This window comes from Amphiura filiformis, chromosome 10, assembly GCF_039555335.1.
Source record: "Amphiura filiformis chromosome 10, Afil_fr2py, whole genome shotgun sequence".
Lineage (NCBI taxonomy): Eukaryota > Metazoa > Echinodermata > Ophiuroidea > Amphilepidida > Amphiuridae > Amphiura > Amphiura filiformis.
The window spans coordinates 48651175-48668262 of record NC_092637.1 but is presented as its reverse complement, the minus strand read 5'-3'; the positions used below and the strand labels follow the sequence as shown (position 1 = coordinate 48668262).

The window sequence follows — 17088 nt, the reverse complement described above, 5'->3', positions numbered from 1 at the left end:
AGGCATACGTACTATAGTATAACCATGGCGAGTGTTTGACTCTCGTAGTGAAGAAAATTTGAATCCACTCGAGATACCACACCAGACTACCGAATCATATAACTTTATTTCGAAAGTAACCAATAGAATATTTTTCACAACATATTTGTTAAAAGATGTTAAAACAGACAGGAGATATACTTAGACGGCTTTCATTTGTCGGCCACATCACATACTAACGTATTATTTATTCCAAAATATGCATTTCGAGAAAATCAAATTTGAAAATTTAGCGATTTCCATTTGCTGCATAATCTTGATTAAAACATTATTGTCGATTAAAACCTGGTTAAAAATAATGCAAATTTACACGGTGTCCCAAAAAAACGGAACCCTCATTGCGCCCTTGTTTTCTCCTATTTTTGAAAAGTTGATCAAATATATTTCGCTATGTAAAGAAACCTTTAATCGTCAGCTTTTATAAACCAAAACAATTTCTTCAATCGGCTCACAATTTTTGGAGATATGCCCTTTCTAAGCACAAGGCTTTGTAACGCATTCAGTATGAGCGAGGATGAAAAGGCTAGCCTCCAAGATCTTCGCAACCGTGTTACTGATGCATTCGCATGTATCCGGCGCACAAGGATGGTACGCAACTCAATTGATGAAGACCACGGGCTGAAATCTGTATTCGTCAAGGTAGACGGCAGAGAAGCACAGTAAACTCACTTCAGAAGAACCAAAGACAAACCAAACCGCACTTTTCAGGGCTACCTTTTAGAAATGAGTTATGTTGTAAATAAAAAAGTAAGAAACAACAAAGTAAGATACATAATAAAACCTAAGTAATTGCAAGTATAGCAAGAGAACCCATCCCACATCCATTTTGTCGACAAGTTAATGACACTTAACAAAATCCATAGCCCATAAGCCCACCGGTAAAGCCCATTAGTTGTTACTTTATTAATTTATCATTGAGGAATGTTTGATAATTCATGCATGGTACGTGTACTCCATTTCAATCTTTGAAGTAGCCAAACCTCCTTCGTGGACAGAGTGAAAAACGGGTACATTTCTTAAAAAGAGCATTATCTTCAAAAGTTACGAGCCGATTGAAATGTTTTTTTCGGTTTATTAAAGCTGACGAACACAGGTTTCTTTACATACCAAAATATATTATCACTATCATAGCATAACATACTCTGCAAAAAATCAATATTAAATTAAATACGTCGTGCAAATACGTCACTATGTGAAACAGTTGCGAAAATACGTTAGTATGTGAAAATATAATTCTTTTGGCTAGTCTAGTGATATGAAAAGGCATGAATTTTCGTTCATGTCATGATATCTTAAAAACACGATCACGTTCACAATTCAAACTACGTGCCGTCTGCATAATAGCGTGATTTAATAAACTCTAACAAGCAGCATTAGAGTTTTTAAATTAGCTTGATATCAACAAAATTATGAAAACAATCATGTTTTTGATATATACTGCGCCAATAAAGTATCCGAACACTTGATAAAACAATCCTAGTTTTAAAACTAAACCATATTTGGGTAAATTTGATTTTCTAATGCACTATCTAATCCTGCACATTATGACATCCCATTGAAACCAATGTGACCTCAAGAAGTAAAGTTACAAGCATTTGATTAGACGAAGGTCCAGTTTTAAAAGTGATAAACTGGCCTATAGAAAGCAAAAAGATTCCAACAAGCGCAACAAAGAGACAACACACTTTCTTCAGTCAAGGTTTTATATTTAAAGCAGTATTTTTTTCAGTTTTTTCTTCTCTGTACTTTTCACAACTTTTATATTATTTTTCAGTTCTATTGTTTCAGTTTTCTTTTGTTCCTGTTGTTCTAAATTTAAATTTGAAAAAAGGCGCGCATAAATCGGGCATAAATTCGCCATCCATCACTCTCAATCAAGAAGTCTAGTCCGTGGGTTTTTGAATAGGCCAGTTTATAAATTTTCTATACATTGTCAGAAGAAGAAGGTGTCGTAATATTAGGTAATACATGGATGGATTAAATAGATCCATAGGCGGGAGGTTCGCTAGAGCGAACACTGAGCTGTTTGCACTCGACGCGGCAACACGACAAGTTTAAATCTCCCGGAATTTTTTCTTAGGCTTCAATATTTTACCGTTAAATCATTTGCTGTTTTCAAAATAAGATATCATCTCTAGAGGAATAATATGTCAGAGCAGGAGAGTTTTCAGGCAGAAGAGGCAAATACTGGTAGTGTACGGGGTGAGTACAGCGGAGCCGAACAAACCCGGGGAAATTCGAGAGCTGACGGACAAAGGGCTACGCCCAATCCTTCAGTCGGGTCCGGCGGCGCCAGTTCTACACCGGCAACATTCGTTAAAGCTTTGGGGGACTTCCAAAAATACTTTGATAAGACTATCCTCCAGTTCAAAGAAGATACCGTGAGTAAGTTTGCCAAGACCAGTCAAGAGGTGAATAAGCTAAAACGAGGGCAGACCTGAACTTTAACTATAGAGGTAACAAGCTTCAATACAGCTTTAATAGCGAAATCTTGGAAAAAGTTGTAGAAGCTAGAGAGATCTCCGAGCTTCCTAGTGATAGTGACAAGCTGTTAGGGGAGGTAGTAGACAAGATTAATCACCGTAATAAGCTGATTCGGTTCGCCGACAAGTCGGCGGCTGGTTGGGGTGCCGTAGATGAATATGAATCGGATGATCTCGCTGATGACAGCGATGACGAAAAGAAAATGCGGGCAGCGTCACTTCGCGCCTTACGCAAACGTAAAGCGACCAAGCAGCAACCCAAGAAGTTTAACAAAAGAGGCACAGGCAGGGCTGTGGCAACCTATCCTAATCCGAGTAATCCGGATAGTTCTTATTCTGGTTACAATCAGTTTTTCGAGGCCCTCGTAACAGCTACCGATTCTCTCAATATGCCAACACGGCCAATTCCTTCAAGCCAGGCGACATATGTTTCGCGTGTGGCAAACCGGGGCACTGGCGCAGAAATTGTCCATCCACAGCCAGACCGGGGTATCTCAGAGAGATCAGCACTAAACAGGGAACATTATAATGTTCAGGCGGTACATGCTTCTTTTAAAGCAGTCAATACAGAGTCAGTGGAATCGGATTGGAAGACAGACGGAGATACGAATAAAGACACTTTCTATGCGGGAAACGAAGATTTGCGAGAGACAGATAACAATGATACTCGGTACGATTGCGATTTGATTCAGAACTATTTTGAGTACGAGCAGGGTAGCGCAGAACCTAATGTTAAAGGGAGGCTCAAAGCATCCGTTTCTTTTTGGAGAGAAATTGGGGCTAGTAGTTTCATAGTGGATACGGTCGAGCATGGGTACAAAATTCCCTTCGTTTCTACACCACCTCCGATTTATCTCAAGAACAATAAATCTGCACTTGAGAACAGTTCCTTTGTGTCAGAAGCAATTCAAGAACTTTTAATAAAGGTCTCATTGTTCAATGTAATTCTCAACCATATATCGTAAACCCTCTTTCAGTTTCCGTTCAAAACTCCGGCAAAAAGAGGCTAATTTTAGATTTGCGCCATGTTAATGATCATGTTTGGAAACAAAGCGTCAAGTTTGACGATTGGAAGGTAGCTCTTAATTATTTCAAGAATGACTCCTTTATGTTTGCCTTCGACTTAAAGTCGGGTTATCATCACGTGGAGATGTTTGAAGATCACTGTAAGTTTCTAGGATTTTCTTGGACAGAAAAAGGGGAAACTAAGTATTATTGTTTCCTCGTTTTGCCCTTCGGGTTAACCTCGTCAGGATTCATTTTTACGAAATGTCTCAGACCTTTAGTCAGAAGATGGCGAGAGCTAGGTATGTTTATTGTTGTTTTCCTAGATGACGGATGGTGTGTTTTGCAGTCAGAAGCAGTTTGCGCAGCTCAGGCTGAGAAGGTAAAGAGTGATCTATTATTAGCAGGATTTGTTCCAAATGTGGAAAAGTCCAAATGGAGTCCATCTCAGTTAATTGAGTGGTTAGGTATGCAATGGGATGGGTGTTCAGGGTCCCTTGCTATCACCAACAAGCGGATTAGCGATATTCATTCATCTATAGATGCATTTATTTTTGCGTTGCCAAGTATATCTGCCAGGATGCTGGCGTCGCTCACTGGTAAAATTATTTCCATCAAACCAGTAGTAGGTAATATTGCACTCTTAAAAACGAGATTCATGCATACCGCTATTTTGTCGAGGAATCACTGGGATGCGAAGTTGGACATGAGAAAATTTCAATTAGCTATTGAAGAAGTGTTTTTCTGGAAAAACAATGTAGACAGGCTTAACATTCGTACGCTTCCTGTTTTATCAATTCCACAGGTATTGGTATTCACTGATGCGAGCAGCACTGGCTTCGGGGCAATTATTGCTTCAGATGGTAATTCAAGTACAAAATCATGCGTTCATTCATGGAATGAAGGTGAGAAGTTAAAAGCTCCACTTGGAGAGAATTAAAGGCAGTACACACAGCTTTGTTGTCTTTCGCGCCAGTTATCAAAGGCAAAATGGTGAAATTACACACAGATAATCAGGGAGTAGTTGCGATATCAGCGAAAGGTAGTATGAATTTGGAGTTACAGAACATAGCCGTAGATATATTCAATGTGTGCAAGATGTTCTCCATTTCTCTAGAAGTTCAATGGATTCCTAGAACAGAGAATCAGGAAGCAGATTCTTTGAGTAGACTCATAGATTTTGATGACTGGGGCGTTTCCCGACCTTTCTTTGATTTTATGAATAGTCTATGGGGGCCATATTCAGTCGATAGATTTGCGGATCACATCAATGCCAAAATGGGTAAATTCAACTCTAAATTCTGGTGTCCAGGCACAGCACAAGTGGACGCTTTCTCGTTAGATTGGAGCTCAGATAACAACTGGCTAGTGCCACCCATCAGCGCCATTCCTGCAGTTCTTAGGCATATCAAAGTGTGCAAAGCACAAGGAACATTAGTTGTTCCAATGTGGCCTTCTTCCCCTTTTGGCCGTTTTTGTTTTCACAGCAGAGTGATTTCAAAGACTTGGTTAAATTTTGCATACAGTTTACAGATACTTCGAACATTTTTGTGCAAGGAAGAAATATGAATTCCACGTTTGGTTCGAAGTTTTTCACTAGTAAAGTCATGTGTATTAGACTGCAAGGTTGATCGAGTAGGTTAAGGAGCGCTGGCTCAATATTCTCCCGTCAGTTATGGTTTATAATTATTGGGGGCGGCTGGATTAGTTTCATGTTTGTTGCAATAAAGCAAACGATGAGTAGAAATAATGGAATAATCGAGCACTGGCTTGGTTGTTTAAATTCGAGTAATACGAGCACTGGCTTAGTATTTCTCATATGGTTTCGGGAGGAAAGTTGTTAGATATATCGGTGTATGGAGCACTGACTGAGCTCGAGGTGGAGATAAAGGCATGAGCACTGGCTCAGTTATAAGACACACAAAAATGATGTTTGGAGCACTTGCTTCGTCAACCATATGACGGTTGGAAGACAGGATTTAATGAGTAAGGCCTTAATGCGATCCTCCAGTATGAGATATACAGAATAATTTAATTATAAAATTATTCACAAATATCCTATCAATTATTTATTACAGAACCCAATATGATCATGATGTTCTCGATATAGGCCTACAGGAAGACGACTTGATTCAAGGCATTTTACAAGATTCGAGAGCTAAATCTACAGCAGACAAATACAGTGCAGGGTTCAGAAAATGGTCGGAATGGTGTCACAACAATAAGGTTAATCCTTTACCTGGCTCAGCTATTGACATTGCGCGTTTCTTTTCACAATTATATCAGAGCGGAGTCCCGTATTCTCAAATTGAGTCAATTTTTTACGGTATTAACTGGTTTCATGATCGTCAGCCCAATATCAGTAATCCCTGTGACTCTAAGTTCATTCACTTAATCTTGCAAGGCCTAAAACGGCGTTTGGCCAAACCGGTGTTGAAAAAGCTTCCGATCTCGCCGGGCATTCTTTGCTCGATAGTTGCCCGTTTTGGGGGACCTGATGCTGGGTTACAGGATCTAAGGGTGTGCGTGATGTTTTATTATCGTATGCAGGGTTTTTAGGCATGCTGAGTTGGTAAACATCAGGAGATGCGACATCGTGTTTTGTGATTCTACTTATTTTAAAATTCTAGTCACAGAGAGTAAAACCGATGTTTATAGACAAGGTCAATGGGTGATCATTTCAGCAACAGGTACACCCACCTGTCCTATGGCTATGCTGGTAAGATATCTTACGTTAGCAGGGTTGAATGATACAACAGATCAGGCTTTCTTAATCTCTCCATTGCAATTTTATTCAAAGAAGGGAATTCATAGACTGCGTAATCACGGTAAATTGAGTCTATCTTACACTAGGTGTAGAGAGATTTTTGAAGCGGCATTGAAGGAGATAAAGGTTGATCCAAAGCCCTATGGATTACACAGTCTTAGAGCGGGAGGTGCGACGTCAGCAGCGAATGCGGGTGTGAGCGATAGATTGTTCAAACGTCACGGCAGATGGCGATCCGAAACGGCCAAAGACGGGTATGTTGATGACTCTATAGAAAGCAGACTTTCGGTATCGCAGAGGTTAGGCATTTAAATTTAAAAAATTGTAATAATTGTAGCGCAGCGATTATCCAGTCATTAATTTAAGTAGGCTTATGCAGTAGTTGTATACTGTTTTGTTGTTTGCTTCGGATTAGCTGCTCAATATGGCAATAAACTTGCTTTGGATTTAAATAATTTTGTTTACAAATAATATAGATGAATAAATAGCTAGTAATTGGTAAATAATTCAATATCACTTCTTCGGTGCCCGTTCTTTATTGTCTGATAGGAGAGGAGGCGTTGTTGCCTCGCAGTGCAGTACGGCCCCTCTCAGGTATTAGTGTTCTCATTTATTGCATGTTTTTGTTTCAGCTTCTTCAGGATGGCAGGATAGAAAATGATTTATTCGCGGTTAAGCTCGCGAATTAGAGAATAAATAAATTTTCTATACATTGTCAGAAGAAGAAGGTGTCGTAATATTAGGTAATACATGGATGGATTAAATAGATCCATAGGCGGGAGGTTCGCTAGAGCGAACACTGAGCTGTTTGCACTCGACGCGGCAACACGACAAGTTTAAGTGGATAAAACTTTTGAGAGTTAATTTCAGATGGATAACGATGCAGGAATCACACAAGTATCACCAATTCCTAAATCAATGTGTGCAACATGTGGGATGGTTTGGAGATTGGAAATCGGTTGTGAAGGATTTCTACAGGAGCGGACATAAGATACGGAGAAACAGGAGTAGACAGTTCGCAAAGATGAATTTGGTTCGGAAAGAATTGGTTCAAGGCGACAAAAGGCGATAAAGGAGTCAGGTGAAACTTTATTATGTGTCAAAACGTGACGTGAGTATAGCCGAGACATAGTCTCAGGTATAACGGCTTGTCACGAAAATATAAGTTCACAGGACGGCAGAAGGTAAGAAATGCGTTTCCTTGTTTCAATCCAGCTCCAAAGTTTCTACGCCTTGATCTTCGTAGCGTTGTTGCCTCGCAGTGCAGTACGGCCCCTCTCAGGTATTAGTGTTCTCATTTATTGCATGTTTTTGTTTCAGCTTCTTCAGGATGGCAGGATAGAAAATGATTTATTCGCGGTTAAGCTCGCGAATTAGAGAATAAGTCAATTTTTAAACTGGACCTTCATCTAATCAAAATATGCTTTAAAAAAATTTAGCCAAATATGGTTTAGTTTTAATATTATGATTTTTTTCCAGTGTTCGGATACAGTATAATTTGAGACATGGTAAATCTAGTCTTTTAGCAAATTTGTAAGATGTACAGCTATATAGGCGCTGGGAGCCTGATGGACCAGGCTCATACAATAAAATGCCCAAGACAGGCTAAAAAGCTTATACAAGCATACTGTGTTATAGAAAGAAAAGAGAGAACTAGATTTTAAAAATGATCATATCAAGGAAGAGAAAGCCACTCCTAACAAATCAAGTGAACAATTTCAATGTCAGCTGTTTTACAGTAGGGGAAAATTTATATTAATTGTTTTCTAGTCGCCTTGTGTAATTTCATTATTATCAACGAAGAGAAAGCCATTCCTATAATCGGAGCTAGAGATAAATAAATAAATATTAGTTGGCGTCTGACGCCACCTGTCAATCAAACTCAAAAATATTTTTTTACGATTTGTCGTGACTATATTAAGATTTGTAAATGCGGCGGTAAAGCAGCATGCCTTATGGTTAATTTTATACCCTCAAATATACAAACCATCTCAAAAGTTTTAAAAGTTCCCCATAACTAAGACTTTTTGGGGAACTTTCTTTCGAGAAGGCACTATGTCAACAATGCTTTTCGCCTTGCAAAAAGTACCGTAATAGCTCTCCATTATCTGCGATTCCTTTTTATCCTTTTTATGCGCTTCTCACCAATCAAGTGTCGTGGGTAGTGCCGTCAGTGACAGTGACGTCAGACGCAAACTAGTCTTTTTAATTTAGTCTTGGATTATATTAACAAAATCATGTGAACAATTTGAATGCCCAGTCAGCTTTTAGTTGGGTAAACAAAAGTTTTAAATAAATCATTTTCTAGTCGCTTTGTTCATTTGTTGACATGGTTGACACTCTTTCATTTCTGCATGTTGCTCACTTTTGTCGTCGTTGATCAAGTTATCTTTATCCCTTACGTTGTCGCTTCGAATTTCCAATTACACCAAACGTCGTTAGCCCCTGTGACCATACTGCTTTTTTGGCATGATTTACTGGTGGCTGGATGTTGTTGAATGGTTCCATCTCTGAATTACTATCCTCATAATCATCGATGATGATCAACTTAAATAGATGTTCAGCTGCATGAAGACAAGAAATAGACCGAAAATATATAATTAATACTTTAAAGCCTTAATGTATGATTTCTGTCAAATTTTAATTTTCTTATTCTTTACCCAAAATGCTGAAATCATAATTATTAGTAATAACTGTCGGGATGCCTTTCTGTCCATTATAGGCTTAAATAACAAGGGAAAGTGAAAGAAACCCCACTGGCTATTTTGGCCGTTTAACATGGAGTTCTATGGCGGACATATCAAAATTGCTCTGTTGACCTACAAACACAACAAATTTGGCTGATTCCATTTAGGTGTAACATTTAGGTGGGACATGTGTAAACATTATTAATATGCCAAAAAGTCAGGTTTGAAATATAAGAGCGTACATTATAGCTTTAAAGGGGAATGAAAATCAGCAATAAAGTTCCTAAACATAAGCTGTAACCTCCATTATCATAACGCACAAACACCTGAAACTTGAATCACGAGACGCGAGCCAGTTTGCCCATGTGGCTTGTCAAAACATTTGACATTCGCCGCCTAATATGCGCAACTTTTAGTGCTGATATTACTTTTGGTGTGTAGCGGGCAAAAGTCAGGACATAAATCACAGTACTAGGGGCAAGCCCCGCGAAATGTTCGCGTCGTTGGACAGATGTTTTTAATGGGCAAATCATATATCAAAATGTTCAGAAGAGTCTGGAGAATCTTTTCTGCCATGTTGGCAAATTTGTAACCCTATTCCGTTTCCATGGCAACAGTTACGCTATTTAAGGATTATTGTCATTTTTACCCAAAAAGGTCACATTTTAACTAGCTATTTCTTTCAAACTAACTGGAGTATAAATTTCATATTTGATTTTTGACCTATGCGGGTTCTCCATAAAAGATTCTCCAGACTACTTAACATTTTGATATATGGTTTGAAACATCTATCCTACGCGTACGAAACCGTTAAATAGAGCTCTTTTGGCTGCATGGCCTCTATACTGTCATAAGCTGTGGTCAATTTTGTGTCGGTATTTCATGTCAAAGAGAGAACACTTTTTTCATGTTAAACCGACCCAGCCCGAAAAAAATACATTTTTAGTGGCTAAGTCCACCTTCTGCATGTAAGTGAATTTATTTAGGAAAATAACCACGTGTCCCCTTAATAATATCCTGGCTATACACCTCTACCATCAGCTACCCACATGCTTTAATTTTTTTTTAAAGTACAACGTAGTAAACCTACCTTTACGTTCATCATGTTCATCGCTAAGCTCACTTGAAGTACTTTCCTGCTGTTCATCACCGCCATGGTGTACCATCGGGATTATTTGCCAAATGTAAATTTTAGATTTTTGTTTCCACGGTTGACGTTCGTTCTCTGTATGGTAAGAGATTGGTTATGGAATACAAATACAAATATGTATATAACATTCTAAGACTGTAAACATGGAATTATGAAGGATTTTAGTGGAATTTCGGGATTTTGGCCACCATCTTGGATTTAGGGGAAAATGCAGGTAGCCCGTGGGCTTTTTTTTACTTCTTTCATCCAAAGTAACATAGGGCCTACATGCCAAGTATGGTCATTGAAGTCATGCAACGCGCACCCCCCACTACCAATCGACCAAAAGGTGAACCTTTTTGCATAAATAGTCCAATAGTATAATATTATAATAGACAACACTACAGCTAATGTCTTTATAATCCTATAATAATCCTACAGGTTGTAAGACAGGGATCCAATTTCCCCAAAGCTCTTCACTACAGCCAATAAGGATGTCTTCATACCTTGGTTGTCAAGCAATGGAACCCCTCACTCTTCTGAGAGGCCCCATGTCACTAGGGAAAACGCGAGAATTCGCATAAAACCACAAACTCACATAAAAACACCAAATGTTTTGTTAAATCACTTAAACATTTCTAAAATCGCCCAATTTTTTGTAAAATCGCCAAACTTTTTGTAAAATCGCCAAAATTTTAGTAAAATAGCCAAAATTTTCTTGAAAGAATTGCGCACGTACTGCGCGCGAAAGTTTACACAAATAGGGCCTACTAATTAATTTTGGTTATAATATTGAATACGATATTGGTCTTAAATTGATCTTTCAAAAATGAATGAAGCGCGCGAAAATTTTGGCTTTCATCGCTTTGATGGGCGCAGAATCGATGCTGAATTGGTCATTTCTTTTGCCCCCCCTCCCTTCCCTCCGAAGGTGCCGCGCAAGAGCTCTTGTGCCGCCCAGTGCACGTGCCCCCCCCCCTTGTCCCCCGTCGCTACGCCACTGACGTTACAAGATCATACAAACAACCAAAATTTTGAAAGGGTCCATCCATATACCAAAAAGCGGTCAATGATATACCTAAAGGCCAAAATGCTATCCGTGTTTGCGGCACGTCCCCGTATGGATATTTGTACAGAATCTCATTTTACCCCCTTAACCAATTTCTGATTGGTTGCTAACTTGGGATGCTCATTTCAATTGCCAATTATGAATAGGCTTTAAACTATTTACGGTCAAACTTGCATTGACAACAAATGGATGGTTAATTCTGGCCTCCATAATAAATGCAAGTGATTTTGGGGTATATGCATGGTCACTTAAACAGTTAGCATGGTTAGTTAGACGCAAGTGACCATGTACATACCCCCAAAGCCATTTACATTATATTATAGAGGGCAGAATTAACCGTCGATTTGTTGCCAAAATGAGTAACATGTAATTGTGGACATAGCTAGTTCTTGCTCTAAGCCCTCGAGATGATCTTATTAATACCCTATTTGATTGGTTGAACACAATTCAGTTTGGCCAATTGACAGGTAGTTCTCATAGAGTTGCAAATAACGGAGGGAAGCTTCTCACACGAAATTGCGTCAAGTGAATTTCAACCTGAAACGTCTCTCATAATAATGAAATTTTCGAATTTCGCCGTTTGGAGAGGGGCTAAATCGATCAATTAAGCATGATTAATGTATGGCCATACAAAATATAAAAAATCGTACCAGTATTGGCATTGTCCTGGCTTTGGTCACCATTAACGGCCGTCCCAGCAAGCAAAACAATACCTACGAAGAGGATAATTAGTTGGTGATCCATCTGCGTTATCTATCAAAATAAGGAAGGACAATAATTATAAGAAATATTTTCGGGTGTGGCATATAATTTAAATTCGACTAAATAATCTGTACCTTAAGCAAGTAGGCTACTAATGTCAAGAATAATATTGGGAATTCTTTTTGACATGTGCATCGGATTAAAAATTAGAAACATGGTGTGACTTTCAAATTTCTATACGAACTCTGGTCCAATTTAGAAAAATCAATTTGTCAGTAACACCTGCCACAGCCGTTTGCTGGCTTGTTTGAGCGTTTTTTGAAGGGATGACTACCCCCTCCTCTTCGATAGACTATTGTTAACCCCTGGGCACTACTGGTCATCTAACAGCATTTCTGATAGGTTGATAACCACGTGCCCCCCCCCCCTTGTCCCCCGTCGCTACGCCACTGACGTTACAAGATCATACAAACAACCAAAATTTTGAAAGGGTCCATCCATATACCAAAAAGCGGTCAATGATATACCTAAAGGCCAAAAATGCTATCCGTGTTTGCGGCACGTCCCCGTATGGATATTTGTACAGAATCTCATTTTACCCCCTTAACCAATTTCTGATTGGTTGCTAACTTGGGATGCTCATTTCAATTGCCAATTATGAATAGGCTTTAAACTATTTACGGTCAAACTTGCATTGACAACAAATGGATGGTTAATTCTGGCCTCCATAATAAATGCAAGTGATTTTGGGGTATATGCATGGTCACTTAAACAGTTAGCATGGTTAGTTAGACGCAAGTGACCATGTACATACCCCCAAAGCCATTTACATTATATTATAGAGGGCAGAATTAACCGTCGATTTGTTGCCAAAATGAGTAACATGTAATTGTGGACATAGCTAGTTCTTGCTCTAAGCCCTCGAGATGATCTTATTAATACCCTATTTGATTGGTTGAACACAATTCAGTTTGGCCAATTGACAGGTAGTTCTCATAGAGTTGCAAATAACGGAGGGTAGCTTCTCACACGAAATTGCGTCAAGTGAATTTCAACCTGAAACGTCTCTCATAATAATGAAATTTTCGAATTTCGCCGTTTGGAGAGGGGCTAAATCGATCAATTAAGCATGATTAATGTATGGCCATACAAAATATAAAAAATCGTACCAGTATTGGCATTGTCCTGGCTTTGGTCACCATTAACGGCCGTCCCAGCAAGCAAAACAATACCTACGAAGAGGATAATTAGTTGGTGATCCATCTGCGTTATCTATCAAAATAAGGAAGGACAATAATTATAAGAAATATTTTCGGTGTGGCATATAATTTAAATTCGACTAAATAATCTGTACCTTAAGCAAGTAGGCTACTAATGTCAAGAATAATATTGGGAATTCTTTTTGACATGTGCATCGGATTAAAAATTAGAAACATGGTGTGACTTTCAAATTTCTATACGAACTCTGGTCCAATTTAGAAAAATCAATTTGTCAGTAACACCTGCCACAGCCGTTTGCTGGCTTGTTTGAGCGTTTTTTGAAGGGATGACTACCCCCTCCTCTTCGATAGACTATTGTTAACCCCCTGGGCACTACTGGTCATCTAACAGCATTTCTGATAGGTTGATAACTTGAAATGCTCATTTCAATTGCCAACTAGGCTTCAAACTATTTATGGTCAAACTTGCATTTGCAAATGATCTTATAAAATACCCTCCTTGATTGGTTCAAAATTTGGTACAATATTCATTTGGCAGGTAGTTTTCATGGGGTTAAAATACTAAGTAATGTTCTCAGTTCTTTCTGAAACATCGTTATAAAACCGCAAATTGATTCTTTGAACCTTTTTAGCAATTTCGTGAAGTCTATTCCATGACAAAAACCTTGTAATCTTGGTTTAAATTAATAGCTTTATCTGCTCAAAAAGGTTTCTTCCATAACCTGCGCATATTAGTATACAAAAAATGTCTAAAACGTACTAAGTCTCTTGCAGACAGGTACTAAACATAGTAACTGGTATTAATTTGGATATGATGAATAGATTTAAGGAATCGGATACCAGCGTTTGCACAGTATTTTGTGGAACATGAGAACATCAGACACACCAAATTGCATTCTGCTACGAGGAATGTTTTTCATGATATCATATACTTTTGTTTTTTGAAATTCGCGATATAATACAAAGAGTCTTACATTGTTAGGTCTTTTGGGGAATACATATCGTTAGAATTATAAATATATAATATCAAAAATATCAATTTTAATAATTTGCCATAAAATTTGTATTGAATCGCAAATGTAAAAAAATCAAAATTATTTGTTATGAGAAGGACATTCCTCGTATTCAGAATGTAATTTGATGTGTCTGCTGTGCTCTCATGTTCCTGTTCCACAAAAAATACTGTGCAAACGTTTCTATCCGATTCCCTAAGGCAGCCGGACTCCAAAACATCTTTCTCAAGACAAATGTTGAAAAAAAGAGGTTATAAATATATATTATCTATAACAGAACTTACCAAGCAATATTTATCTGGCACGAGCAGACGGACGAGTGGATTTCTCAGATGCCTTTACTCAAACTGATATTTCCTGTGCTCGTAACTTGTTTTAACGACTCATATTTCATCACCGAATTGAATAATTCAATTCTGAGTCCACGGGGAAAGTAAGTTTATGTAAAAATATTTTTATTCCTATATTTAATTATTTTTTGCACTCGTAAAGTTTTCACACGTGTTTTTATACACGAATGATACACTCGATATTTATTCCATACACCCACCAGTTCTATTTGAATACATGAATACAAAAGCCACCCAAGTCCATGGGAAGTGATTTTGAGAGAAAAACATGTGTATCATTTTAATTCCTTCAGTTAGATTTACCTGGTCAATATGATAAGTTTTACGTGCAAATGAGTGGATTAACCTGTATTAGGTATGACGATTAGCATTTCAGGGACTTCGTGGGGTTCATTTTAAATTTTGGACTTGGGTGGTTCTATGAATCATATACAAAGACACCAATGTTAGAATGAGATTACCACAAGTAAGATAATACAAAATAAAGCACACAGGTATGTATAATGTTGATAAGCATTCTGCCATGTAATATAAACCACACACTTTCCTTTATTAAACCCATTTTTTTCCGAAAGTCACTCGCTAGCAATGAATGTGTTACAAGTGGACTTTTATACATACTGGATTTCAATCAATGTGTTACAAGACTCAAATCATGGAATTGGGTGATTCTTTCATACATGCTATTTTTCACATGCTCAATAGACACCGAGGATGAATTTGAGTTGTTCTTTCAAACATATGACAGACCTATGTATAGCAACAATTTCCCATGCTTAACTCAATTCGGCCAAAGTATGGACTTGGGTGGCTTTTGTATTCATATATTCATTTGATTAAGAGGGATATTAGTTTCAACCCATTGGGATATTCCTGAAAAAAAAGTTGGAGGATGGATGCTGATATGTTTTAGTTTTGGGCTGGATTTCCGTGTATTTTTCATGTTTATTTTTCCACAATTCCAAGGTTTTTTCTCAATTTCCATGCGTTTTTTGCAATTATATTAAGGGATGGGGTATGAAAGTTTGGACAGTATTTAGTGTGGGACATTAGAGCACATCAGCTATATCGAATTGCATTCTGAGTACGAGGAATGTCCTTCTGATATCAAATAATTTGGATTTTTGAAATTCGCAATGTAATACACATTTTATGGCAAATGATTAAAAATTGATATTTTTGATATTTAACAGTACTCGAAGTAAACTTTATAAATCTGATGATTTATACTTAAAGTGTATGTAGGTGGGATAAAAGCCGACGATCAATTGAAAATTTTGACCTTTCGTATTGAAGATATGGATTTTTCCCAAAAACACCCAAAAAATAGGTCTTTTTGGGAAAAATCAATATCTTCAATATGAAAGGTCAAAATTTTCAATTGATCGTCGGCTTTTCCTCCCAGCTACATACACTTTAAGAATATATCATTAGATTTATCAAATTTACTTCGAGGACTGTTATATTATTATTATTATTATTATTATTATTATTATTATTATTATTATAACACATTTATAAAGCGCATAAACGTAAAAAAACATCTCAATGCGCAAACAAGCAAAATGACAAAAGCAACCATCAAAGAGTACTCACTACAATGCAAAATAAATAATGTGGGGAAAACATGACATAAGTTAAACAAGGAAAGCAATTCTGTACAGGTGGGTTTTAGCTGCGATTTGAATTGAGCAAGAGTGAGTGATTTACATGGCAGATATAAAGGGTATTTGATCAGGTCATACTGCAGTTACTGTCCGTTTTCCAATACACAATACACAGTGCTCTCACCATTGACGCGTGACCTCTACAAATGATGTATGTTGGAAGAATGGGCACTTGACTAGTTAACATCACTGTGTGAAAAATAACCAGCCAATATTTAAATTATTCTCCAAACTTCTAGCAAATATATTTCTCTAACATGACCTAAAATTACAGCTAGGTTAGATGTTCAGAAATAGTCGCACTTTCATAAAATATGAGTGAGGGCAAGGCATAGCTAGCTCATAGCCAGCCAACTCCCCGTGTTAATTGAATGGAGATTTGACCGAAAAAATTGAGCTATATTGGTAACGGACCGCTCAGTTCTGAAGGATGCCACAAAAAAACGGTACAAGCTACATTTAAATTATTCTATGAAATTCTAGAAAATATAGTTTTGTAACATGTCCTAAATTTTTAGCTAATTTAGGTGTTTGGAAATAGTCGCACTTTTGTGTTTTAGGAAGGATTATGTAAACGACAGATAACACCAAAAATATGAAGAAATTATTTCCAAACCGTGTTAAGTCAACAATCATTATGTTGTTCATTTTCAAGAATGTTGGTTAACAAAAACCAAGTCATTGTCTCATTTCGTGAACAAAGCTCCACATACCATTGTTTCCTTCCGTTTCCTTTATAATCGGTTACCCAACTGAAGCTATAATACCAGCTTTATTGCGATGTCGCACATGTAAAACAGACACTTGTGCACAACCAGAGAAGATCCGATTTAATCAGTTGAGCTGTTTCAATGAGTGTTATCTTGGTTTAATAGCTTTCAATGGGGTTTAAGTCCTGCAAAGGTCGAGATGAATTCTACTGTAGACATGACTGCATCATGTACTTGATATATTTTG

The 17088-nt window shown here is 37.6% G+C and overlaps 1 protein-coding gene and 1 long non-coding RNA gene across 2 annotated transcripts; one reads left to right on the top strand and one right to left on the bottom strand.

Annotated features, from left to right (window-relative positions):
- The first annotated feature begins 2936 nt into the window (after positions 1–2936).
- On the top strand, positions 2937–6042 carry LOC140162309 (uncharacterized). The gene is made up of 3 exons (XR_011860229.1): positions 2937–3192; positions 4333–4432; positions 5606–6042. It is a non-coding gene; the product is annotated as an uncharacterized lncRNA (long non-coding RNA).
- A 2030-nt stretch (positions 6043–8072) lies between these two features.
- Positions 8073–11942, bottom strand: LOC140162308 (uncharacterized). Its single transcript, XM_072185543.1, has 3 exons — positions 11830–11942; positions 10072–10206; positions 8073–8858 (listed from the first exon to the last, which is right to left on the bottom strand). The coding sequence occupies exons 1-3, from the start codon at positions 11921–11923 to the stop codon at positions 8686–8688; spliced, it is 402 nt and encodes a 133-aa protein (XP_072041644.1). The 5' UTR covers positions 11924–11942; the 3' UTR covers positions 8073–8685.
- Between the last annotated feature and the right edge of the window lie 5146 nt (positions 11943–17088).